General features: G+C 38.8%; 2 protein-coding genes across 3 annotated transcripts in view; one reads left to right on the plus strand and one right to left on the minus strand.

Moving 5' to 3' along the window:
* Window positions 1–27589, plus strand: part of LOC125899276 (signal transducer and activator of transcription 4-like) — a 216598-nt gene that overhangs the window by 63069 nt on the left and 125940 nt on the right. The gene's annotated exons all lie outside the window — the stretch shown is intronic.
* Window positions 4422–25604, minus strand: LOC125899281 (solute carrier family 35 member F5-like). 2 transcript variants are annotated; one of them, XM_049593450.1, is made up of 16 exons: window positions 25449–25604; window positions 24647–24758; window positions 23806–23947; window positions 21528–21677; window positions 20946–21008; window positions 20036–20117; window positions 19090–19280; window positions 17255–17336; window positions 17083–17170; window positions 14328–14392; window positions 13421–13525; window positions 13047–13206; window positions 12781–12871; window positions 12308–12462; window positions 9739–9839; window positions 4422–5246 (listed from the first exon to the last, which is right to left on the minus strand). In XM_049593450.1, the coding sequence occupies exons 3-15, from the start codon at window positions 23938–23940 to the stop codon at window positions 9758–9760; spliced, it is 1449 nt and encodes a 482-aa protein (XP_049449407.1). In that variant the 5' UTR covers window positions 23941–23947; window positions 24647–24758; window positions 25449–25604; the 3' UTR covers window positions 4422–5246; window positions 9739–9757. The 2 variants fall into 2 exon arrangements, with proteins under 2 accessions (XP_049449407.1, XP_049449406.1); XM_049593449.1 differs by having other exon boundaries at window positions 19090–19283.

Genomic DNA, 27589 nt, shown 5'->3' on the forward strand with positions numbered 1-27589 from the left:
GCTGTTGGCCATATCGTCCTGCAAACCTTGACTGCAAATCTGTGGAAGACTGCCTATGGTTCCTAAGTGCTGACAGGATGAGGGGTGCCGTCTTCTTGGGACGCCCACTTCACAGCCTGTCTCTGACATCCCCTGTTATTTGGAACTTGGCCTTCAGTTTGCAGATGGTACTCAGGCTCACTCCAAATAATGCCGGAACCTGGTTTTGCGGAACACCAGCTTGAAGTTGCCCTATCCAGATTAGTCAAACACGGCATGCCGATTCTTAGAGCAGGCACCAACTGACCACTGGGAGTACCAGAAGCTCAAAACAAGAGTCAATAGCAACAGCAAAAAAAAAAAGCTGTTTGGCATTGGCAGAGAAGATCTGGCAAATTTTTCATGGGCGCAACCCACATACTCAGCTCCGCTGCTCATCCCACAAATGCATGTTCATTACAAATATGACACCATTTAAAAGGGAAATAAACAGGCTTTCCAGTGGTATAAGATTTATTGCCAAGAAGCATTAGTACAACAAAGAAATAATCTACCAAACACAATTTACTTTTTGTGCTTAGTTTAGTAAATAGGGAGTGATTTTGAATACAGCCAGCCCTTGTTTTTCTTGTTATAAACTGAAAACATTCTTTCATTGTAAGACTTCATAAATCATATTTGATTATGGCTGTCTAAAGAAAAAAAGAACAGCTTCACCATGAAAACTGTGCACAGAGAAGAGCTTGCAATGCAATGCAATTACAGATTGTGCTGAAAGAACCAGAGCCCTATTCACACACATTCTGTCACATTTTGTTTCTTTTTGTTTTTCACATTATGGTAGCACTTGTTATATATTTTTGTATATATATTTTTGATGGACCATTAAACATGCTGCCTTGACATCCATCAACCTCTGGAGTGGACAGTCCATTTTTCTGATCAGTGTGTGAGCTTTTCCTGCTTTCTTATTGACATTTTTTGCCTACGCACCTGATGTGAGTTTTTCTTTGGACTTGTAATAAGAGCGCAAACACCCTTGTTTTCTTCTTCCTTACAAATATGACACCATTTAAAAGGGAAATAAACAGGCTTTCCAATAGTATAAGATTTATTGCCACAACAAAGAAATAATCTACCAAACACACTTTACTTTTTGTGCTTAGTTTATATACTGCACTATGGTGTCCAAATTCTACCTGTGTAAAAATGTATCCACTATATAGTGCTCTCAAAAAAATTCCACGATGTTATGAAACACTACTTCCTTACAACAATACCTTAATTGAATGGGCTACATTTCATATGTGATGTTGTTTTGGTTTTTTTTAAGATATTTTTTTGGGCATTTTGCCTTTAATTGATAGGACAGTTAAGTGTGAAAGGGGGAGAGAGAGAGAAAGGGGGTGACATGCAGCAAAGGGCCACAGGCTGGACTCGAGCCCGGGCTGCTGCAGCAGCAGCCTTGTACATGGGGCGCCTGCTCTATCCACTAAGCCACTGACACCCCACATTTGTGATTTGACACAGCCATTCCACAACCCCACTCTGCTGGCATAGTTATAAAATGCAACAGGCAGTCTAGCAACCAAAGCCACAACAGTTAGTTGGCTAAAACACAACAGTATCATATTCCAATAATCCCTCTAGTTAGCCTGTACTTTCACAGGATAGTTTGATGGTGGAGCTAGCACCTTGCATAAATCTTCTGTTCACTGATTTTTAGTTCATCCTTTAACACAATCCAGCAGCATCAGGTAATAAAGAAATTACAGCATATTCAAGTTCAAGTTAACTTCCTCTCCGAAAGACCACAAGCAGAAAGGGCTGACAATTCACTGTCATGCACCATTATTCTCAATACCAGTGCTCCACAGGGGTGCATACTCAGTCCATTTCTCTTCACCCTCTTCACAAACAATTGTTAGAGTCCATCCACTGCTACCCTGTACTTTAAACATGCAGAAGACAGCCATCGTCACACTGCTCAATAACGACTTTTTCTCTGCCTATCAACAACCATATTGCATTTTATTTCATGTTGCAACAGAAGATTTATCCACCTTAACATTTCAAAAACTTAAGAAGTGCTCTTAAGCCTCCCCAAAACACTGGTCCATCACCCTGGTCTTACCATCAAAGAGGAAAAGGTAGAGGTAGGGGAGTCTGTTAGATACCTTGGTATCACACTGGACATACAATAAACTCAGTTTCAATCAGCATACTATGGGAATTTACAAGCATTGTCAACGGAGATATATTTTGCATATTTGTGTTTTATGCTTAGTGTGGCACAGTGTATATCTGTCCATAATCTGCTGCAAAAGTTCAGTTTTTTTCAACACACTTGTGGTAAATTTACAAACACTTAAGAGATCACAGAGGTTCTTAAAGGAATGAATAGACATCTGGTGGACTACATACACGGAGCTATGTGGAAACAAGGAGTTCATTTATGAAAAATCCAGTCTGTGGAAAAGAACTTCCCCCTAGTAACAAACTTTCTATTTGTATCTGCACAACAGACTTGTTCACAACTATATGGTCTGGATTTGAGAGCAAATACATGCAAATCATATCAAAGAAGAAATGCTGCTACTCTGACACATCTTACCAACATTTGCAATGTTTCTTCAAAAGAAATGTGATCCTGTAGAAATATGCCACTGAAGACACATTTTAAAAGATGTTTTAATAGTGCAGTATAAGTATGAAAACAGATTTACAAAATAAAAGGATAACTCAAGAGCTGAGGTTGATAAAAGGGATGTTACTATTAGAGCCTTCTTTAAGATATAACATTTTCAATAATGACACTTGAAAGACAAAGAAACTGCTCAGATATGAAAAACAAGACAAAGAACCTGAGAAAGAAAAAAAATCATATCCATGATTTCCCAAGCACCATTGATAAAAGATGAGAAAAAATAATAGTGATAATTTTCTTTTGAAATCTAAGCAAACAACATGGGAAACTAATCTTCCTGAAAAGCTTTCATAGTTGCAACTGCGGCAGGAGGGACTGATTGGCAAACACTGCAAGTGCAACAATGAACGTGAACGAGAAAAGTTTCTATCTGTCACTTAAAGTGCTCAAACCGTTACTTTACCCTCACAGGCCGGTTATTACTTCCTCCACTTCATACATCCAGTCAATGCTGAGTGCAATAAACACTCCATAAAGATGTACACACAGCTGACATTTAACAGGATGTGGAATAATATTGACATTTCACCTTCAACTGTAGTGTTTACATGACACGCACTGAGGCACACTGAAAGAAATGCTTTTTTCTCATCACATGAAATCACAAACACAGTAAATAAATCATAAATGATCATATACAACAGTCCAATCAATGTGATATAATCTCAGTTGCTAATAAACGAGAATTTTGCTGTGATGCACACACTTCCTCTGGCAGTAATGATTTACAGTGATACATAAAATATAAAATAATACACAATCTCAGACAGGAATCTGTAGTGGTCATCTGAGTTTCATAAACAAAACATCAATTCTCTGTTAATGATTCACTGTGTACATTATTTACACTCAATTGGAAAAGGAAACTGCTCATACAGTACGAGCAGACGACCGTTATTGCAGCAAGGCGTTTGTAGCTTATAGCAGAAGGCTTAACATATGTTCATATTAAAACACAAATATTATGTCTCTATCACAGTTTGTCTTCATGATCCAGCACTGTCAGAGGTACAGAGGGAAACAAGAAAGCTGTTGAAGGATGTTGAAGGATTCTTGTTCAGCTGTAGTGTGATTACATTTTACTTCATGACAGGCTACAAAGGTTTCCATACCAAACGAAAATAAGGACTAAAAATAAAAGATTTAATGAGAGAAGTTAAAGGGACAGTTCACACTAAATTTTTCCCCTTACCTGTATCAGTTTAGACCTAGACCTTGTGTGAGGAATTTTCACTTAGGCACTAATTACTTTCTACCAAACTACACCTGCCGAATGCATAATCGTGCAGAAGGGAACACGCATCCAGTCAGGGACGAGAGGCTCGTGCTCATGAGAGAGTGAGATGGAAATATTAATTGCAATCTTCTTGGCTGGGCTGTAACATTAGCCAGCTCAGTGGTGTTAGGTGAGCCAGCAGTAGATGCATGCACACTTCCTTCTGCTTCTGCATGGTGATAAGGTTGGTAGGTGTAGTTCAGTAAAAAGTAAATAGTTCCTACATTAAACTGCTCACAACAAAGTATGTGGTTTATCCTGAGTCATGAGTTCTGGAAAGACACAATGCTGTTCAGTTTTTCAAATGATTTTTTGGCACTTTGAGCACCACTAGCCAAATGTCATCTAGTGCCATCATATTTGAGAGAAGGCAGACATCTCTACGGCAAATTTCTCCAGCACTCAGCAACTCACACCAAAACAATCTAGACTGATAAACAGAACTACAGGCGAGGGGAAAAAAGATGTATTTTTAATTTTGGGCTAAACTGCCCCTTTAAAATGTTGAATACTATCAGGACAGAGTCAGTATCATCTGGAGGTCTAAAGTAAGTGAAAAAATATTTCACAATGCATGCACAAGTCACTCTCAATGGTTCTGTCATTACCCAAACTGAAGATGCGAGTAAGATCAACTCAACACCGTGCTTAGTTTCAGATTCTACCACATCACACATCCTGAAAACACTGCAGTCATATTGATTGACTCATATGAAGTATGTCACATGGCTGATTTATGGAAAAGCAGGATTTCTCTATCAAAGGCAGCCAAACCAAAAACAAACTTTTTACATACGTCATTTATGAAAATGCACTCTGTCTGCTTCACACAAAAACGTACAAAATAGCAGCACAGTTTTAAAAGGCATATAGACATATAACAATGTCCAGTACAGAAGAATGTTCAGCCTGAAAAAAATTCTGTGACTGTGAAATGGAGACTGTCAATAGGAAAAACACACACAGCTACTCTGCCTCTGTTAGTGTTATGATCCAGTATGTACCGTTTCATTTGGTCACATGACACTATAGTATTCACTGATAATGTCCAGCACCTTAAGAACCGTAAGGGTTTTTTTTTACGACACAGAAAACATAGACAAAAAATAAAAACAGGATCTCAGTCTGGGGTGACTGGAATGCGAAAATAGAAGTGAGCTTGTAGAAATGGATGTGTGGTCTCAGCACTCTTGAAAATAAATAGATTTAATAGGAGGCACTGGGGTAGTTCAATGTCTCTGAAAGCTTCCAGATTGTCAGCTCAGTGAGATCCACTCTCACCACCTAGGGAGACAAATTTAAAAAAAAAAAAAAAAAAACATGTCAAAGGAACAGAATTATGTACAGACATGTATGTGTAGTGTTACTTCACTGATTTTGCATTGTACTCACACTGGGAATTTGTATTTTACCATTTAAAAGATTGCACATGGAGGGTATTTAGTAAGCTCACTCCAATATTTTAAAGGTTCTGTGTGCAACATTCATTCACTCAGAACATTAATATTGTGGCAAATCACTATTTATCAAGATAAGCCCCCAGAATAGCCCTCACACTTTAGAGTCAATTTCACAAAACAGCCAAACATTGAATTACAACATCCGGATCCGTCACATGATGCTGTAGTTCCAAAGAAGACTTTTTCCTCAGACTTACATAGTAAAATAGATCTGTAATCAGTGGATACATTTTTTTTTTTATATTAAAACCCCCACGAAATGACTCGTTTTACTATAACATTTTTAATGTCTAGAAGAGCCATACAATTTAACAATTTTTTCCCCATCCAAATTAGCGAAGGGTTGAACTGGAAGTTAGCTGCTTGGCCGGCAGAAGTCTCCATTGCACCTCCTCTATGGACACTATGATGTTGATGATGTGGGTAATTTCATACTGCATATCCAGCTTTTTTGGCTTCATGCGTAGTAAAGTGGGCCTAGCCTCCAATTGTGTATACAGCTCTCTTCATAAATATACATATACAGTACAGGCCAAAAGTTTGGACACACGTTCTCATTCAATGCGTTTTCTTTATTTTCATGACTATTTACATTGTAGATTCTCACTGAAGGCATCGAAACTATGAATGAACACATGTGGAGTTATGTACTTAACAAAAAAAGGTGAAATAACTGAAAACATGTTTTATATTCTAGTTTCTTCAAAATAGCCACCCTTTGCTCTGATTACTGCTTTGCACACTCTTGGCATTCTCTCCATGAGCTTCAAGAGGTAGTCACCTGAAATGGTTTTCCAACAGTCTTGAAGGAGTTCCCAGAGGTGTTTAGCACTTGTTGGCCCCTTTGCCTTCACTTGCTGCAGGATGCTGTGGTAGCCATGCTGGTTCAGTGTGCCTTCAATTTTGAATAAATCCCCAACAGTGTCACCAGCAAAACACCCCCACACCATCACACCTCCTCCTCCATGCTTCACAGTGGGAACCAGGCATGTGGAATCCATCCGTTCACCTTTTCTGCGTCTCACAAAGACACGGTGGTTGGAACCAAAGATCTCAAATTTGGACTCATCTGACCAAAGCACAGATTTCCACTGGTCTAATGTCCATTCCTTGTGTTTCTTGGCCCAAACAAATCTCTTCTGCTTGTTGCCTCTCCTTAGCAGTGGTTTCCTAGCAGCTATTTGACCATGAAGGCCTGATTCGCGCAGTCTCCTCTTAACAGTTGTTCTAGAGATGGGTCTGCTGCTAGAACTCTGTGTGGCATTCATCTGGTCTCTGATCTGAGCTGCTGTTAACTTGCGATTTCTGAGGCTGGTGACTCGGATGAACTTATCCTCAGAAGCAGAGGTGACTCTTGGTCTTCCTTTCCTGTGTCGGTCCTCATGTGTGCCAGTTTCGTTGTAGCGCTTGATGATTTTTGCGACTCCACTTGGGGACACATTTAAAGTTTTTGCAATTTTCCGGACTGACTGACCTTCATTTCTTAAAGTAATGATGGCCACTCGTTTTTCTTTAGTTAGCTGATTGGTTCTTGCCATAATATGAATTTTAACAGTTTTCCAATAGGGCTGTCGGCTGTGTATTAACCTGACTTCTGCACAACACAACTGATGGTCCCAACCCCATTGATAAAGCAAGAAATTCCACTAATTAACCCTGATAAGGCACACCTGTGAAGTGGAAACCATTTCAGGTGACTACCTCTTGAAGCTCATGGAGAGAATGCCAAGAGTGTGCAAAGCAGTAATCAGAGCAAAGGGTGGCTATTTTGAAGAAACTAGAATATAAAACATGTTTTCAGTTATTTCACCTTTTTTGTTAAGTACATAACTCCACATGTGTTCATTCATAGTTTTGATGCCTTCAGTGAGAATCTACAATGTAAATAGTCATGAAAATAAAGAAAACGCATTGAATGAGAAGGTGTGTCCAAACTTTTGGCCTGTACTGTATATATATATATAAATATATATATATATATATATATACACACATATATATATATATAGATATACACATATAGATATATATATATATATATATATATATATATATATATATATATATATATATATATATATATATATACAGTACAGGCCAAAAGTTTGGACACACCTTCTCATTCAATGCGTTTTCTTTATTTTCATGACTATTTACATTGTAGATTCTCACTGAATCATTGTAGATTCTCACTGAATCTACAATGTATATATATATATATATATATATATATATATACACACACACACACACACACACACACATACACACATACATGTATGTATAATACTGCATCTTAATAATAAAAAGTATAAAGAGAGCTATGTACACAATTGGAGGCTGGGTATTCATCATCTTGTGTCACCATAAAGATTAAACACTTAATGATGTAACAAAAATAATAATCAAAAGGTTAATCAATAATGAAATAATTGTAACAGCCGCAAGCTTAAATGTATGAAAATGGACACACTGACGTCCACACATATACACTTGCTTCTGGTTTTGCTCCTCCATTAGACACTACATACCCAGCAGACAGGCTTAAGTCTGTCCTAAATTGCACTGTTTTCATTCCCCACTAACACCTTATTAGAAACCACATGCTGAGTTCAAAATCTCTCTGTCCTGCTGGCAATTACTTTGTCGGTTTGGGAGGCAGCTGAGAAAAGCTTGACTAAACCAATGAATAGTGAACAGACAGGCGACTTCACTGAGATGCAGACTTTGTGAAGTGGGTGGCCAATCTCTGGTCTAAAATATTTACGTCATGATCTTCCTGTCCTGCTCGTCTTCTGTCCATCTTACTCACCACCATGTCTAAACACTGAGGGCGTTTGACAAACACTTGACAGATGTTTTAAGAGAAATAACTGAGCATCAAGGAGATAGTAGGAATCCTGAACTTCATTAACTATTAAAAAATCCAAGTGTTTGGGATGCAAATCTAACAAAGTGTTAATATTAAAGCAGCCTATCTGGCCACTTGGGGGCAGCAGAACAAGCTGAACACAAAACAGTGACATATTATCACCTTATGAAGTTGCTGTGCTTGTTTGCAAACTATTGCCTAATGACTATTTGATGAAGCATTATTAGCATTCATTTGGAGTAATGTTTCTGGCCACCAGACAAATATTAGTCTAAATATTCACTCTCCTTTCCACAAACTCCTAAGAAAAATACCTGACTCTGGCATTCGTTGCTGGGCAGGTAGTATACAGTGGGTTTTTAGAGAGGCTTCACTGAAAACAGCTGCCTGCAGGAACCACGACTGAGTAGAGCTGCTGGACAAAAAATAGCCGAAAACACACTCTGTAAAGCTGAGAGAAGTCAGTGACAATTCTCTGAGAGTTTGTGATTAAGAGTGGCCCCTTTCATTTTTTTTTTGTACTGATTTTATCCCTTGTTAACATTGTCCAAACAGCTTCAACATTGTCCAAACTATAGAGGATGCAGTTACTTAAAATGTTACCGAAGTTGTCAAGCAGGGGCTTAATTTAATGTATCCACTATGCTTCAAAAACAAGCATCATTGATTTTAATTAACAACACAATAACACTTAGAACCATTAGAAGTTGTCGCACTTTATATATAGAGTTACAATGTTAGATGTTTATTTTAAACATGGCCAAAGATTCAATAAGGTAAACGTATATAAAAGTAATCTCTGTGAGCAAAAACCTCAGGCTACAATGTTCTGAATACTGTTTTTAAAAGTTTTTTTAAATTTGACTAAGAGCTGATGTCAGATCATGGCAAATTTCTTTATATGATCGTCTGCTCCAAGCATGCTACTGGAAGCCTTTACATTACATACACTGCACCATGTAGCTACATGCTAAAATCAGGGAAACCTGTAATCGTAGTTGCTCATGTTGTTAATTTCTCCCATATTTTAGATCAGATTCCTGCTGGAACATGTCCGGTTGTGTTTAGAAGCTTTTATTCATGACTTTTCATGAAAGAAAGTGACACTATGCTCCTTTACAGTCATTCTGCAGCTGCACTTGCTATGCAGAGACGATGAGTCTGCAGAAATGCTGACCATTTAGAGCAGACTGGGCTTTTACAGAAAGGGGGGGGGGGGTTAAAGAGACAGGCACTAAAACAGAGTGTTTAAGACAGAATCCAAATATGAACCTGAAAATGAGTAAAATAGGTCCTCTTTAAAACTGGAAGAGGAAAAATAACTTGAGATTTTTTATATTTTTTGTAAAGGGTAAGATTCAAACAACCCAGCTGAATAATGAGTCCTCTTAAACACATGCACATGCACACACACACAGGTCAATGTGGCTGAGTGATCATTTACTTTGTGTTTGACTGCTGGATCATGAGCAGAAGCTTCCTTCGCTGGGGGAGACGGTGTGTAGAGGAATAAGGCTTTCACACTGCTCACTGTCTTCTGGCAGTCTGTGGGCAGAGGGAACGGTGTGTCAATCATCATCACAGTCATCATCTTGACAACCATCATTATTATAATTATCCCTACACAGCATTCACAGAAGAATGGAGAGCATAACTGCCGCAGAGAGGATAGTCAGTCAAGCATGTATGTCTGATTACAGACTTGACTTAGTGAGGCTGCGAGCTACAAATGGAGTGTACTGTCCTTGTGAGAATGTCAGAGAAGAAAAGACTAAGTGTGTGTCAGAGTGAAGGTCAATTCATTTTTAATAGGTCACACAACAATACAACAACTCACTTTCTATTTAAAACTTTAAAAGGTTTAACTTTTTAAATGAGTTGACTAAAACCTTTTCATAGACTTTTTACCTTTTTTTTTTTTTACAAACTTGCTTTGTGCTCAGACCTGAGTGTTTATTAACCTAGTCTGGTCCCAGATGTGTGTGTGTGTGTGTGTGTGTGTGTGTGTGTGTGTGTGTGTGTGTGTGTGTGTGTGTTTACACTCTTTTTGCTGTTGCATCACAAAGGCCATACTAACCACATTTACTAAACCCATGATGCTATTGAAGCAGAGCAGTCCACTGGAAAATGAATGTCCAATAATAATAGCTCAATGTGACAAATAACTTGTCTAAGGAAAGAGAGACACCTGGAAATAACTGTTGTGTTGAGGATATAATGATGTGATTGGTCTGATAAGATAAGTGACTAGTGCTTATGCCTTACATGAGACAAGTTGACTTTTATAGCCTAATACTGTACTAGGCCATTAATAATCAAGCATTTTATGAAAATTAAACTCATGACAGATGATCGTTTAGAGTGCACTTCATCACCTTTATATTTTTTACATTGCCATCACCTTGTAATGAGGCTGCGAGCAAGGACTGAACACACCCCTTGTTGATATGTTGGCAGTGTTGGGGTAACTCATTACAAAAGTAAGATGTTACAGAAGCATTACAATCACTGTTTTAGCAGCGATGAAGTAATATAACAAATTACTAACAGAATTTCACATAATATTATTACATTTACAGTGTCCTGTAATGCATTACCACCCAAAATAAAGTGTTTATTGTTTTAATTTTTCATTCATCCACACTGCTCCACTTCCGCAGGTGTGCCACCAGGAAAAAAAAACATCCCGATGGTTGTGTTGTCATATCACTAACTTATTTATACAGTCTACGGTCACTACAGACTACATTATAGATTGGTGCCGGTGATCAGCACAGCTGGGTCATGTTGTACTGTGAGTACCACTGTATGTGAATGCATGAAGTACACAGCACTGGATTTAAGATGAACTGTACTAAACTGTGCTTTGATTACCTGCTGTGAAACAATGTTTCACAATTTTTTTTATGAAGTTAATTTAAAACAGTGTTTGAATCATGTTTGTGTCTGTTAAATAAATTAAATACATTTTTGAAGTGACAAAGTTTTTGGAAGTTTTTAGGGAAGCCGACCATGTATTTTGGGCCTGCAGCTTGTAACAACGAACAAGCCCAGAGTGTATACTTGGTTGTTTATCTTTGTGAGAACCAGTTTGAATTTTAGACCTTGAGAATGAGGACATTTTGGTAGGTCCTTACCTTAAGACAGGCATTAACAGGCCTGTTTGAGGGTTCAGACTTGGTTTTAAGGTTCAAGTTAGAATAAGTTTTAGTTTAGGGAGTAGGGAATGCATTATGTCAATAAGGATCCTCACAAGTAAAGAAGTACAGGGTCCTGTGTGTGTGTGTGTGTGTGTGTGTGTGTGTGTGTGTGTGTGTGTGTGTGTGAGAGAGAGAGAGAGAGAGAGAGAGAGAGAGAGATGAAAGAGAGAGAAGAGAGAGAGAGAGAGAGAGAGAGAGAGAACACAACCACATTATGTTGGATTTCATAACTTTTTCCCTATCAATACCAAAACCAAACAGCAGCTTTGTTGCCAGTTTTGATCAATAGAGCTCCCAGCTAAGCACCAAATGCTGCTTCCAGGGATGGAACTGAATTGCATTACTTTTTCCAAAGGTGCTGTTTTGCTCACTCCTCATCTTTTTAGTTTTATTTTCTGACAACTTAGCTCATAAATGTGCTTTTTGGCAACAAAATCTAAAATCCAATGTCCTTCAATCGACCAAAAGACTATGTTTTCAAAACAGCCCTGGCTGCTTGTGTAACCTTGCTAAAAGGACTCAAAGTGTTGCACTGTTCTCCCATGCAGGGGTCAAGTTTTTCATATACTGGAACCAATGGCTCCTTGAAAGGCAAGATATCAAACTAAAAATGAACTAAACTGTGTGTTTAGAAAATGATCAACACTTAACTTTCCGTGGCTTGTCACAGTGGGTTGTATGTATCTTAGCTAAGGCACAAATTGTTTCGTGTAATCAATTGCTTAGCCAGTTTCTGAGCTTTAGACCACCAATACAGCTGTCACACTGTGCTGTGTCACCTGTAATCCCTTTGTAGAATCAAGCAGTGTGTACCTCTGAATGCGATGTTTCCTGCAGATGAAGACATACACTCTCCTCAGCCCCACCAGGACAGGGTCCCAGTTGTTGTAGTGGCACAAGAGCGTGGCGATGAAAAAGGAGAGGAAGACGGGGACCGCCCCAGCAAAAAACAGCCACGAGAAACGTACCTATCCACACACATACAGAGAGTGGCTATTACTATTTTGTTAAAATTCTAAACATATGTTTAAATTTGAAAACTCATTTAACCCCAAATTTAATAAACATTTACTCCCATTAACTTAAGTGAATTATTTTTTGTGTAAAGCAATATAACACAAACAGTATACTAAGTAAACAGTAACATTAACAAGACTTTTCACTTTGCAATCTGCTCTGACCCACACTTTTCAATCTGGTGTCTTGCCAATGCCAAACCAAATTTATCTTGAATCTAACTTCAAACCCTGACTCTGATTGTCAAGTCCCTGTGGTAGGAAATGTACCTTCTGCATGCAAATATCTGCCATTATAGAGAGCGGGATGGTGAGGCTCAATGCCAGAGTCCCGATTAGAGATGATGTGAGAAAGCAGCCCCTGTGGAGAAAAAGCCACATCATCAGGTCAGCATTAAATTGTTTCTGAAATACTGTATATTCTTCAAAGCCATTTGTTCAACTTACTCAACTGATAATGTCCTTAAACAAAATGTAAATTATGATGGTTTGGTGCCAGAAATGTGATCTGAATAAACAATGGGTCAGGTGCTCACCAGAGCCAGAGAAACTCTGAGAGAACGGTTCCAATGAGGCCATTAATGAGGATATACGTCCACACCAGCTGGCTGGGAAGCTCAAAGGCCTCAAAACCTGTGTAGTGGAGCAGAAGAAAGCCTGGCCACAGCAGCAGCAGGTTGAACAGACCCACAAACCCTAAGAGACACACAGCATCTCCAGCTTAGACAGCTCGAAAGGTACCTTCTATAAACCACAGTGAGGACAACTTCATGGAATTAAAACTATTATACTGTGCAGGGGTCTCTTCTGTGTTTAAATGCAAAGATAGGGTGCAGACATTGCTCAGAATATTATTAATGACCGAAATACTGGCATTTTCGTCAAAACCAATATACTGAGCACTGCTTACCAAAGAACATGGGGATGTCAAGCTTATCTTCCCGATCCACTCGTCTCTTGATCATGACGATGTAGACTGCGTACAGTGCCGCCCCCGCCAGTGACCACAAGGAACCTCCATATAAAAATCAATCACACTTTCAAAGAGAGAAGGTTTCAAATCATATCAATTCAACACTACTGAGGCCCTGATACACCAAGCTGACAGTCAGCCATCAGCCAACGTTGGGCCATCTCTGCGGTGTGTCCCGCACCAATGGCCCTTGTCGGCACTAGCACTTTTTTTTGCCGCCAATTCAGTGTGTTGAATTGGCGTCAGCAACTGCAGAGTCAATCGGTGAACAAAATCCCTCTGATTGGTAGTTCAGCTCAGCGCACGAGGGGAGAAACGGAAGTGAGGAAAGTAAACAAAGAGCCAAGAGGGAAGAGGGAGTGAGACCAGAACAAACTTGTTACATAAGGTATGATTATTTTTTTTTAACCAGTGAGCTTTTTAGCAGAAACGTTTCCTGATGTTTTGTGTTATTGCTCACTAGCACACAGTAAATATGCTCTGATCCTTCAACACTGGATTGTGTTGTTAATGGGCTAACTGGCTAACTAGCATCAAGGTGGTCTTCCTGCTTCCCTTTTTGACTGACAAGTACAGACTGATTACAGACTAGTGCCATCTGCTGGTGTGGAATGTTATTTCCTCACATGCAAGCACCGAACCAAAGTGCTGGTTGGTCGGTGGTTGAGGTCTGCACTGTGTTCATGTGCAACACAGGTGACATAAAGCAACGCAGCAGGGAGATTTCGTCACTACTAGTTCCCTAAAGTCAGTTTGGTGTGCCTGGGCCTTTGGACTAATATACAATTTCACAAAACACAAGCAAGGTGAAAGAGTGACAGATACTCGCTGTCTCCATGGTTACCTATGACGCCTTTCTCATCAGGGTTGTCCATGCTGGAGAAACTCACAAGGGTAACACCTCCCATGCTAAACAGGAGAGATGCGGCATAATTCAAATTTTCATGGTTAAAAGGGTAATCAGTAGAATTTCAAGACTTAGACTTAGACTTTTATCAGTCTTGAATGAATCATTATGACAAAATGCCTTAAGGCCCTTTCAATGTTAATAAATTCCAGCCGAGTGTACACCAACATTGGACAATTCTGCACATTAGGATTTATGTCAAGTTCCAATGTTAAAGTGTCAATGCAGGAGGTAGTGTGTCCTTTAACTAGCAATATAAGGGTGTGGAGGTCAGGCTGGTGGATGGGCATGTGGGACATCTGACTTTGATTTAGGAGACCAGAGTCTGCATCGCATCACCAATCTGCAATTAATGTTGCTTTATCAACCGTAACAACAATCTTTCTTTAACCTTGACCATAACCTGGATGTCGTATACAGTATATGTTTTAGAAAGCAAGAACTTAAAAAAACCGTGGGCAGTGGATGGAAAAAGCATTGTCATTGAACATTATTTGGAGTTTTGCTGAACTGTCCAACATCAACATTCTAGTTAGTTTGTACAATAAGGCAAACTACAATATTACTGGAGCCTTACACAAAAGGGATGACTGAACTTGTGACCAAATAGTAATTCATTCATTTCACTTTGACTAAAATTAAGGCCTAGTCCACATGGACACATTCACTTTTGAAAGCAGGGTTTTTTTCCCTCCTTTATCCTCAATAAACACACTATTATGAAAAAGAAATCTATGGCCAAATGAAAACTCAAAAACACAACTGAAGCGTTAAAGAGCACGCCAAACCAACAAACAGTGACATAACAATAACCCTAATAAGAAGTAGAAATAGAATAATTTTATTTGTATGGCACAGTTCATACAGCAAAGTCCTTTATATAATAAAATGAGATAATACAGATAAAAGACTAAACCTCGCACAGACACGTGTATGTAATTAATTTAAAAAAGCTACATAAATTCAAGTCTAAAAAGATAGGTTTTAAGATTTCATTTGAAGCTTTCAACGGAATTTGAGTCTGACCATCTCTCAAAGGTTTTTCCAGGGAGGAGGGCCAATGACAGAGAATGCATCATCACTGTACTTTTTAGTTCTACCCTGAGGGACAATTAGTATATAAGAGGTAGAGGATTTTAAGAATATAGAGGGAATGGATTTGACCAATTTATCAGATAAATAGTCCCGTCCACTTACGGCCAGGCTCCACCGGGCACGTCAGCGGCACGTCTGCAGCGCGAGTCCCGTAGCAGCTCGCCCCCCTGTTAATCAATTACAGCGACTCCACCGGCAACGGGAGCGGCGCGACAACCCCCGTCTGTCGCGCAACAACTCTCTATTTTAGGCGGCTCTTCTATTTTTGTCGCGCTACGCTCCCCTACCGACCCTCCAGCAGATAAAAACTACATGAAATAGTGTGCTAAACGAGCACAATGTGTTTTTAAATGAATAAACCATTATCACAAGTGATATGTGATGATTTTTTTTATGCATTTACCCATGTTTATCCATGATCCTACCGTTTAAACTATGTATTTTAATACAGTTGAAACTGTTTATTGTATATTGTATTGTAAATATATGTAATAACTTAGGTGGAAAATGCTTTAACTTACCCATTTCATGCAGCCTACATGCAGCCTCTCGGCTCAGCAAACAGTAAACTACCCCGCTGGCTTCTCTACATGTCGCTTCCGTACGCCGTCAGTGGAGCCCAAATGAATACGCCGCGGCGCTACGCTGACGTGATGCTTACGTTTGCAGCCGGTGGAGCCCGGCCGAGATTTAAAAAAAATAAAAGCAAAATCTTGCCAATGAAGCCGGATTTTAAACCAGAGCAATTTGTTCTTAATGTATAGTCTTGGTGAGTAGACATGTTGCACTTTGGATCATCTGAAGTTTGTTTAAAGATTTATTTGAGAGGCCTGATAACAAGGCATTTTAATAGTCAAGCCTGCTTGAGATAAAAACATGAACAAGTTTTTTGGTGTCTTCTTTAGGCTGTAGAGGCTGTACATGGAGAAAATTTTATAAGACGGGGGTTCAAAACACAGGTCACGATCAAAGATAGCACCTAGGTTCTTAGCCAACCTCTGTACATTTCCAGTGACCTTATGTGTTGGTTGCGTGTGGACAAAAAGTCAAAACTCAGAAAAAGCATGTGGACTAGGCCTTAATAAGATAAGATTTGGCTAAAACTAACATTTAATTTATCAACATTTCAAGACAAAGAAAACTGGAATAGGTGGAAAAACCATTAAATATGTATCAGGGCTGCCACAAGATTAAGATCAGGGGATTGTTCAATAAGATGTACTGGGATCAAGGTTTGTTCAGAGGACAGATCAGGCACAACAAAATGGAAGTTATCCTTTTTGGTACCAAGGATATTCACAAAAGAGTTTCTTAAAATCTAAAGCTGCCACGAAAGAGGCAAGTAAAACAAATAATATTTTATGCTCCTCCTGTGAATCAAATAATATGTCACCAAGACCATCAACTTTTACTTCGCTGAAGAGGATGGTTGGCATTTTAGGGAACAGAAAAATAAATGTAAAAGCATGGAGACACATCAGGCAGACACAAAAAACAGAAAATACATCCACTCATGCAGATATATGCTCAGCTCTGAAACCTCCCTACATGCCCTTCTCAACTGAACTGTCTGCCAACACTTTCATTCAGGCCTTACCTCAGAGCTACAGCTAACAGTTTAGACAAGGTGAAACGGTCACTGCTGTTGCTGGGAAATATGGCTGCTAAGATGAGCGTGAACAGGCCTAAAGAGAAAGAAGCAAAAGTTAAGTCAATTTTATCAACATCAATATCACAAATTTGCCTCAATTTCACAGAGTCAGAGTCACCTGAGGTGGATGACAGGATGTTGACAATGGCGACCTGTGTGTCGGACAGGGCTTCCTGATAGGACAGGTTAGCCAGAAACCACTGGAAGAGAAATAGAAGCAGCAATGTGAAATTTTCTGCACATTACAGAACAAAAACCCTGTGGTAAAATCTTTCTCACATTCTTTATAAAATCTGGTTTTGCAGACTGACTGAACTTTTAATTTCATTTAATTTCCGGCCTTAGACCTTTGTTACATCTCTCTCTCATTTGTTTACTGTCATTTCTACCTCATCACTATGTAATGATGGCATAAAATGCCCAAAATAGCTATGACAGTAAATTTTTAAAAAATTGAAGAATTGTGTCAGTGTAGTCCCAAACACTACATACCTACTGTGTTAGAAGTGATAAACAGAAACATTGAACAATTCAATACCAACATATAACCTCAAATTTAGAATGTTGCAAAAGATCTCTACAATCAGCACAGTTTCAAGGTGGACATCCAAGAGTCAGTGTCAGTTAGTGTCACCAATTCAGTATTTGACCAAATGTCTCCCCTTCTGTGTTTTTTGCGGAATATTATGATGTCACAGTGAAGTTGACCTTTGACCTTTTGGATACAAAATGACATCATGTCATCATTTTATTCTATCAGACATTTTGTCATAATTAACGTATGAATTCTGGAGTTATGGCCAAAAACATGTTTTGTGAGGCCAAACTGACCTTTGACCTTTGCTTACCAAATTCTAATCAGATCATTACTGAGTGCAAGTGGATGGTTGTGCCAAATTTGAGAAAATTCCCTCAAGGTGTTCTTGAGATACCACGTTCACGACCATGCAACGCACAATGTCACAGTGACCTTGACCTTTGACCACCTAATCTAGTCAGCTCACTGTAGAGTCCAAGGGGACAGTTTGTGCCAAATTTGAAGAAATTCCCTCAAGGTGCTCTTGAGATATCCTGTTCATGAGAATGGAACAGAAGGACGTATAGACGGATGAACAGACAACCAGAAGAGACAGTGCCCAGCATCTTTTTTCAGGTTGCATGCAGCCTCTTTGAAAAAAAGTGCAGCACCCAGGGTCTTTTTTCAGAGTGCTCTGACTTTTTTCCACTCATAGTTATTCTAAACTGAAAATCTGTGAACTTTTCAGAAAGGCGCTGGTGTAGTCACTGTTGCTCCTTTAGATACTGTATGATGCGTTAGTCAGAAACTAAAACAATGAAGACAAAAATGTCCATTTGTGGGAGCAGACGGGACACACACAGAAAGTGGTGTAACGTTAGCTACTTAGCTTAACGTTAATGTCAAAATCCACATGGAACATGTCATTTTAAAAAAAGCACTGGTAGAGCTTTTTTATTAAGCAATGGAATTGAGCTACCCCAGTGCCCTGCAAATGCTTTTTTTGTCTAAGAAAAACACTAAGTGGACACAGACCATGCTTCCCAAACTCTTTAAAGTCTCGAAGTGATCAAATTAAGACCTATGTCAAATACTTTATTGCTTTAAGGTTTCCCAGAAGTGCTTTATTGTGCTCAGAGAGGATGAGTCACAAATTAAAAGAAGTTCATCGCTTGAAAGGCTATATGATTAATGACTTGTAGTCTTGGCACTCATAAACCATCTTTCCGCTCACTTACATAATTCATATGTGCCAAAAGCACTTCTTTTTCAAAGTATCAGCAAAACACATTTGTCACCGCCTCGCTAGCAAATAACACAAAAGGATGATCAAGCGTGTGAGTGTTATCAATTATACATTGATACAATGCATCAAGATTGCGTCCTGTTTATAATTTGATACAACAATGTAAAATCAAAAGCTGTCTTAGTCTCACCACAAAGCAGAAGAAGAAGCTGATTTTGGCCACATCAGTGATGGTTAGCTTGCCCACTGTGCGCAACATGGCCTCATGGTCCTTGGCAGCTGGGTAGGACATGCGGGACAATTTGGCATCCAGGGCTTGAGTAGAGGGCAGCTGACGCACCTCCATGATGTTACTGAAACGCACCCGCTGCTTTTTAGAAGCTGCTGGGAGGTGCAAAAAGAAAGACGCCTGAATTGACAAGAGGCAGGGAAAAAATGTGCTTTTATTTCAATGCCCAAATACTTCTTTATTTTTTAATTTTTAAGATGACATTTGTATTTGCAGCAAGGGCATTATTTTATTTAATTACACAAAATATCACGCTTATTAGGTGTCAATGCATGACTGGGCTGAACACAAGTCACACAAGAGCCAAACACATAAATATCTAAAAATATCAATAGAGAAATCCTAATTAACTGTGGCCTTAGACTATGGAGGTACATTGGCTTTCAGCCAGCTCAAGAAATTGAGGTCAGTAAGAGCTCTCCTGAACTCATCAATAAAAAGTTATAGAAAAGCACAAAGAACATCAGATGTTTCAACTGCTCTGCCAAATTCAGCAAAGAAAGAGGAGAACAAAATCATTTGGTTCATAATTCTACTCTTATGACAGTATGTGAGAAGAGAATTAATAGAAAAAAGAAATAACTGAGTCTGAGGGTCACATGAAAGGTCAGACAGAGGTTTCTCTTGTAAAATATTGTATTTCTTTCATATTAGCTCCAAAAAACATTTTATCTACTTTTATAGCTCACTGCTGCCCTCTGTTGTTGAATTGTTATTTCAACCGATTCCAACTGATGATGCTATCAGTCAAAACATAAGCAATTTAACATACTCCTGAGTGTTGAAACAAGATAATAAATATGCTTCATGTTATTTATTACACAGACAACATCAACTGTGTACTCACAAGTTTCACAGTCTCCAATTAAACAATTTGAGTGCTCAGCAGGTACATCCTGGAACTTCACCGGAACATAGAGTGGTTCACTCTGCACAAGAGTAACAGTGCAAGTCAGACATTATAGCTGTCAAAAGGACAGTTCATCCCTAAATCCCTTTTTTCCCTCTTACCATTTATGAGTGCTATTAGCAATCTACATTGTTTTGGTGTGAGCTGCTGAGTGACTCAAGATATTCCACACACACTGTTGTGAACTGTTTCATGTAGGAATTACTTTCTTTCTACCAAACCACACTGCCAACCCCATTACCACACAGAGGGAAGCGTGAGATACTACTTCTAACTCACATTAACAGTTTAGCTAAGGAGAATGCCATTAATGTTTTCATCTTGTGCTGTCACAAGCCTCTCGTCCATGAGGAGATGCACGCTTCCTTCTCTGTGGTGACACAGTTGGCAGGTGTAGTTTGGTAGACAGAAAATAGCTCCGACATGAAACTGTTCACATCAAGGTCTGTGGATTATCTTAAGTAACTGGGTCACGATTTCTGGAAAGAGACATTGCTGTTGAGTTTTTCAAACGTTTTTTTTTTTTTGTTTTTTTTTTTTTGGGCACTTTGACCACCACAAGCCGAGTGCCATCTAGTTGCTATGTTGGACAGAAGACAGACATCTATACGGCCAATATCTCAAACACTCTGCAACTCACACCAAAACAATCTACGCTGATAAACAGCACTACAGGTAAGAGGTAAACCAACTGCAAAATGTAAATTTGTATTTCTGTTTGATTGTCTAAGCTGATCAAATATTAAAAACCCTTTAAATACTACGTGAACACATGATAACAAATGAGCACCATCAGATAGTTTGCTGTTAAAAAAGTCATAACTTTCTCTGTGACTTAACAACATACCAAACAGTTGTTGACAGTGGTGTCAGTGGTGCAGGGTGCAAAGTAGGCCTCAGCATCAGCAAACTGCAAAAAGATGCAATTAAGACCATTATCTTACAGACCAAAACCAAGAATTCTCAGTCATCATCTTGTCTTAAGGGGAAGGTTCACCATTTTTTCAAAAATCTTCCTTGCCATCATGTAGGAATGTGCACAACACAAAAAATGGCTTAATTTGCAAAAGAAAAAAGACTCTGCTGCAGCTTCTAACTGAGCTTAAATGCAGTGCAATGGGGTGATCTTTACTAACAAACAATAATAACTACAAAAGAGGGTCAGTCTGGACAGACAGGCCGACACTTAAAATAAGTACTGAACCATGATTTCCATGAGGTTTTCCACAACTTTTTCCTTCTGCTGCAGATGCAGCTAAAAAAATAAAGCCTATAAACCTGATATAAGGGTGCTCTGTGATTCATCATGATTGAGGTTGTGGAATGCAAAAAAAAAAAAAAAGGTTGTAAGTGTTTGGAGAAAAAACAACAACATTTTAAACATGCAAACATGCTCCCAACCTGTGTTGACTGTGCTTTAACTACTTACAAACGCCGAATGCCGCCGTTTCAGTGTGCCAGTGCACTGCTGCCTCCAGGGCCGCCACAGCAGGAACCCCAGCAAATAGAGTACAAACATGGAGGTCTTGGTGAATGTGCTGAAGAAGGGTTTGTTGTACTCCTGTCGCTTGAAAATGTACTACAGGAAGAATCAACAGAGGGATGCTGTTAGGATAACAGCTTGTAGTGGTTAAATAACATGTGCTGCAAGCTAGACAGTTTTCCCTCTTAGACACCTCTGTTTATTTTTCTTTTGCATTTCAAGTCTGTCAAGTTGAACACAAATCTTCGAAAAGACATGGGAGGAGAGTAACAAATTATATTAAATAAGTATAACATGACACTTGATACTTTCACTACACTTCATGTTTGAAAATGAATCATTGTACTTTTTGGCTTAGTACATGTGGCTAATGATTGTAGTAATCTTTGTTTAGTTACTCCTTTACATGTTTGACTGTAAGAGGCAGTATGTTTGCTGATTTCCTCTTGTTTTACATTTCTAGCTACTTCCAACCTTCTGTGCTGCTAACCCAGCTAGGCTTGGGTGGTATCTATTTTTTCATACCTTTGTACCTTTCAGACATTGCACAGCAATGTATGGTATGATAGGAATTTTAAAAAACAAAAACAAAACAAAAAAAAAACATAAAAGCTGAGTTACTGGTGATAGGAGTAGCTCAGGTCTTGCTGGATTTAAATACTTATGGCGTACATGTTTATGAATAGATAGGGGATAAGCTTCCTTCTTGCTGGAAGACCCAATAACTCGATACCGCCACATCAGTGAGCTGAAAGGAGATGGTGTGTTGAGTAAAATCATATGGCTAATAAAGTGCTTTGTAGTTGGAAGAAGTCACCTCAAAATAAAGTTACAAAGATAAACTCAAGATAAAGTTAGAGAGTTAAAACTCCACAACAGGGGCAGAGGCGTTTTTCTTTTTTTCTAGTCCTGCAACGTTATCCCCACCACTCCCAGTCACCAGGTTTCTCAGTTTAGCTGCCCATTCCACCAGCAGACACTGAACTCTGGTGGCGTGAGTTGTGAACTGCAATACATGGCCTTACTACAGCATCTCTGTATCAGTTAAACTTCTGATTAAGTTATTAATAACTAACAAAAACGCAGAACAATAATCCAACTTGCACCTTCTCTTACCCTCCCTCCGCCTCTCTTTCACACAGGAAGCAGCTTTATCATCAGCGCTGCAGTACTCAGGCTTTCATTTATCCAGCTTTTGACCAGGAATATCTGTTGAAGTCCAACATTTAAATCCCTGCGGTCATAACTTCCTGTAAAAATATTTCCTTCTGTAAATATGTAGGCCAAACACCAAGTCCTAACCAACAGCATGTGCTTCCCTGTCCTCAATGAATCTGTTAAATATGCACCTCTGTAACTTCATATAAAAAAAAAAAAATCACATAGAAAATCGGTTGTGCACTCGAGCCATACTGTCTTCCTACTTTTTTTTAAACAGAAAACACACATATTGTGATATTTACTGGAAATGATAAACAAAATAACCAACAGCAAGTAGTTGTTATTAGCAATGGTCATTACCAGAAACTTTCAAATTAGGTTTGCGGATTTGGTTGGGTTCATGTCACTGATTAATGCATATGTTTTCTTGGTCAGGAGGGTCAGATCGGCTTTCTTAACGGGCTGGGTTGGTGGGGTTTTTAAAAATCTCCAAGCCATGCATCACTAATATCGCCCAAACCTAAACCCAGCCTTATTTTATAATACCGCCACTGCCACAAGAAATCAACCAGCATCCATTTAAGATGTTTATTTTTGACAGTATGAAACGGTCTGCAGTTTAAATTATCCAGCAAATCACAGAGTAATTGGAGGTCCTAAAATGTTTAGTACTTACATGATAACACATTACTGATTTAACACTCTTAAAAGGAGATCAGCTCTCAAAATGACTTTACTGCTAATATTAAAGTCATATTATATAATATATTGTAATGTGTGGAGTTGCAGTTTCGGTATTTAATAATTAGGGATTTAAGTACTTTAACAATCACTTGGGAGAGAGAGAAAGGCAAAGTTATGCCACACATTGGGGAACAATGCAATAACACACATATATAATGTTCACACCATTTCCTGCACATACCAGAGTGTCACAAGGCACTCCAGTTCCTCACTACGTCTGTGCCTCCCTCTCATTTTATTACAGTTGTGTCATCTTATACTGCAACCCACTTTGTGGCAGCAGGTGTTGAAAAGTGACTGACTGAGACAAAGTCCTTACAGAGGTGAGCTCAGAGGAGGCTACCCAGATGACATCCACCAGCAAGAGTATGACCACTCCCAGAGCCATCCGCCTCCGCTGTGCTGCAGAGCTACCCTGAGAGCTCATCCGGTTCATGATGAACACCCACTCCATCAGGACACTGGTAAGAGATGAATGAATGAACAAGAACATGTTGAAGTTACAAGATATTCAGAAACTGGCCCCAGCATTTACAAATCCTTAAATAATCAATGGGTTTTCTATGAAAATGACATACTAGCAGCAGAATTCTCAATTCTAACAAGAAAGTACAACAATATTAGTGTGCTCCATGTCTTACGCCCTACAGAAAAATGCAAACTGTGTAAATTGCAATCTAGCAGAAACTCAATTATGGTAGCCTATAACAATTTAAAGTGAAATCTGAGCTGACTAAATTAGTCAACTGATCAGTTAAACAGAAAATTTATAGGCAACTATTTTGATAATTGTTCGTCATTTATCAAGCACAAATGAACATTTGTGCCAGCTTCTCAAATGTAAGGATTTACTGTTTTTCTTTGTTTTATATCATTGTAATTTGAAGATCTTTGTGATCTTTGTGTTCTTTTTAATCTAAAGAAGCCATCAATTCTTTAATGTAAAAAATAACAAACACATAAAACAATGAAATAAACAATAATGAGATGCAGCCCTATTTAAGATAACATCTGTAAGGTCATTTTCTTTAGGTGAAAATCCTAAAGGCCGTGCTTGAAAAAAGATACAGTAAAATATGGGCAAAAGGCAAAGCATGACTGTAATATCTTGGCAGAGCTGAGAGTAACCTCCAAATATTTTTTTACATTACAATACACACCTGTTTACCAGCACAATGTACACACTGAAAGGTTCTTTCCAAATGCCCACTCAGATTCACTGTGTAACACAGTGAGTCGAGAGCAACCAGATGTCTCGCAGTTAACAAAAACCTGCCACAATAAAAGACAATGATGTTAGTTTTTTAAAACCTACACGTAAGTGATGTCACAGCAAACATCAGTGGAGATACAGCAGCTTAAATAAGTGACAGTAGGGGACTCAGCAACCAAAGACGTAAGAGGCAAATATTAACATCTCTGCTTTTTTTTATGTTAGGTATGAGTAAAGTAGGGTGAGCGAAGTGCCAGCTGGCTAAATATCAGCTTCGGGTGCTGCATAGTAAACAACTTACTGTATAATGGAGCTGTGCTGCACGTAGGTGCAAATTTTGTGAGTTAGCTTGGTTAACTGGCTATTTTACATTTATAACCGGGTAACGTTGCATGTAAAAGTTAAGCTATGAGTGAAACCCATCAGAGTTATCGTGGTCAAATTAGTCGCTTCTTCAACCCTTGCAAGCTAGCGAAACAGCTTACAAGCTAGCTGTTGTAGTGGCTGTTAAACTGTTACAGACTGGAGGTCAACAAGAAACGCTATGAGTTGTGTTTCAATATAACATTACTGCTTGTTCATTGGCAGGAATTGGTTGAGGTCCAGTCAATTTGTGGAGTTACCGTTAGCAAATAACATAGCTGTGCTACGCTTACTTGTTTATCAATATCAGATAACTACGACGAGCTAAGCGCTAACAAGCTTGCTTGATTAAGTGCTCAAATGCTTAATTAAAGTAGTCTTTTTACCTGAATGCGAGAAGAGGTCATTTAGTTTGCGTCCCTGTATACTTGTCTTTTCATATGCTGCTGAAGTATCGACAAAACCACAGTTTTTACGATAAAATTATTGACAACCCTGTGGTTGTAAACATTAGCACACCCTCCCCTCGTCCTTATTATCAGGTGACATCACTTATGTGTTACAGAGGCTTATGGGATATGTAGTCTTTAGTGGCAAGTATTCGCGCACAGTTCAGACTTCTTTAAGTCATATTCATTATGTTCACTGAAACATTAATTTACGCATTTAGACCGTTAGAACTGAATATATTTTTACATCAGAGTTAAGCACATAATAACAGTATTGACAGTACTGAGAGTCTACTGTCTAAGAGTTGCTTTTAAGAGGGTCTAACCAACCAACAACAACAATCTAAAACTGCTCTTGCAATTGCTTTCAATTTTATTTCAATTCATAAACTGAGATCAAAATAAAAAGACAATATATATGGATTTTGGAAGCGTATGTCTTGTCCTGTTCTTAAGTCATTATAATAGGCCTAACCTTAACACAGCTGTAAAATAGAACAAAAAATGGGATATTTGTCTCCTAAAGCCTTTCCTTCTTTTATATTTTTTTTAAATCTATCATCTTATTAGTATTATTATCTACTCTATAGAAGCTTTTTAAAGAAAGTGGTGGAGCAAAAAAATCTGATCAATATCTATCCTAAACTTATCATTATGTCTCAAAAAAAGGAAAAGACAGAGTTGTAGAAAAACACTAAGCAACAGTGTGTGTGGCAGTGGAATTGACACTAAGTACACTATTGGTGGTGCAGCTAAGCATGGCGCTTTACCTGTGAGGAGTTACTTACAGCTCTGCTCTGCATGGAAAATTGTTACACCATCGCCGTACTTCCGCCGTCACTTCCACCTGATTAGTACGCGGAACCCAAGCGGACATGTACGAAGGGCCTGCCCACTTGGTAGAGTGTTACATGCACATTAGTAGCCGCGGCAGAGCGTGCCATGTCTCTCTGCTCCCCTCCCCCTCCACGCTGTGGACCAGAGGCAGGTGGCTGGCGGCGATCGCGGTGTCTCTCCTGCTCCAACCATCTCCTTCTCAGCCTCGTCGCTCAAGGCTGTTAGACAGATGGGCAGAAGAGGAAAAGAAAATCACAGGCCAATCTAGTTGAGAATAATGAGACAAATCATTTGGGTTGAGGCAGGCCGCGAAGGTCCCTGTGCCAACAGAAACACCAAAACCATTCACAAATGAGTCAAATTCACCACATTACCCCTGTTCTCATCCAACTTCACTGGCTCCCTGTACAAAAAAAACCCTTGTTCTCACCTATTAAGCTCACCAGAATCTAGCCCCCACTTACCTCCTTCAGGAATACCCAGCTCCCTCCCCCTACACATAAGACACTCAGACTCCATCACATCATTCAAATCCCAACTCAGAACCCACCTGTTCAAACTGGCATATTCACTCTAACTGGACACTGTGCACTACACTTGTTTTTATGTTCATGTTTTGTCTTACTGATCTTTTATCTTCTATGCTCTGTAAGGTGACCTTGGGTGACTTGAAAGGGACCTCCAAATAAAATGTATAATTATTATTATTATTATTATATTTTATTTAAGAAAAAGAAACATCCAAATGAACTTTCTTAATGTTAAATGATGTGCTCTAAAAAACCTGCTGGGATTCTTCAGTAAGTGATTTCCTGTATTATACTGCAGAGGACACTTCTCTGTTTGGAAGATATCAAACAAGGTAAATGCAACTACAATACAAATTTCACTTGCACCAGCCATAAAGTGTTTGCTGTAACTTGATTTAAAGGTAACAGTTTTACTTTGACATAAACATAATTTCTTCTGTCTTAATACTGGCCTGTTTCCAGCTTCAGGGAGTCAGCAAACCTCCTGTACCTGCCATCCACTTATCATCACAACTATCATTATACAGTATTTACTGTTATCAATCCAGGAGGGTTTTGTTATGCATTATCAACATTTAAACATTTGTTAATTAAATTCTGTGTTAATTAAAGTCATAATGTAGCATAATCTTGAGAAAAAAGGCAGGAGAGAAACCTTTATAAGATAAGATAAGATAAGATAAGATAAGATAAGATAAGATAAGCTAAGAT

This window comes from Epinephelus fuscoguttatus, linkage group LG13, assembly GCF_011397635.1.
Source record: "Epinephelus fuscoguttatus linkage group LG13, E.fuscoguttatus.final_Chr_v1".
NCBI classification, from domain to species: domain Eukaryota; kingdom Metazoa; phylum Chordata; class Actinopteri; order Perciformes; family Serranidae; genus Epinephelus; species Epinephelus fuscoguttatus.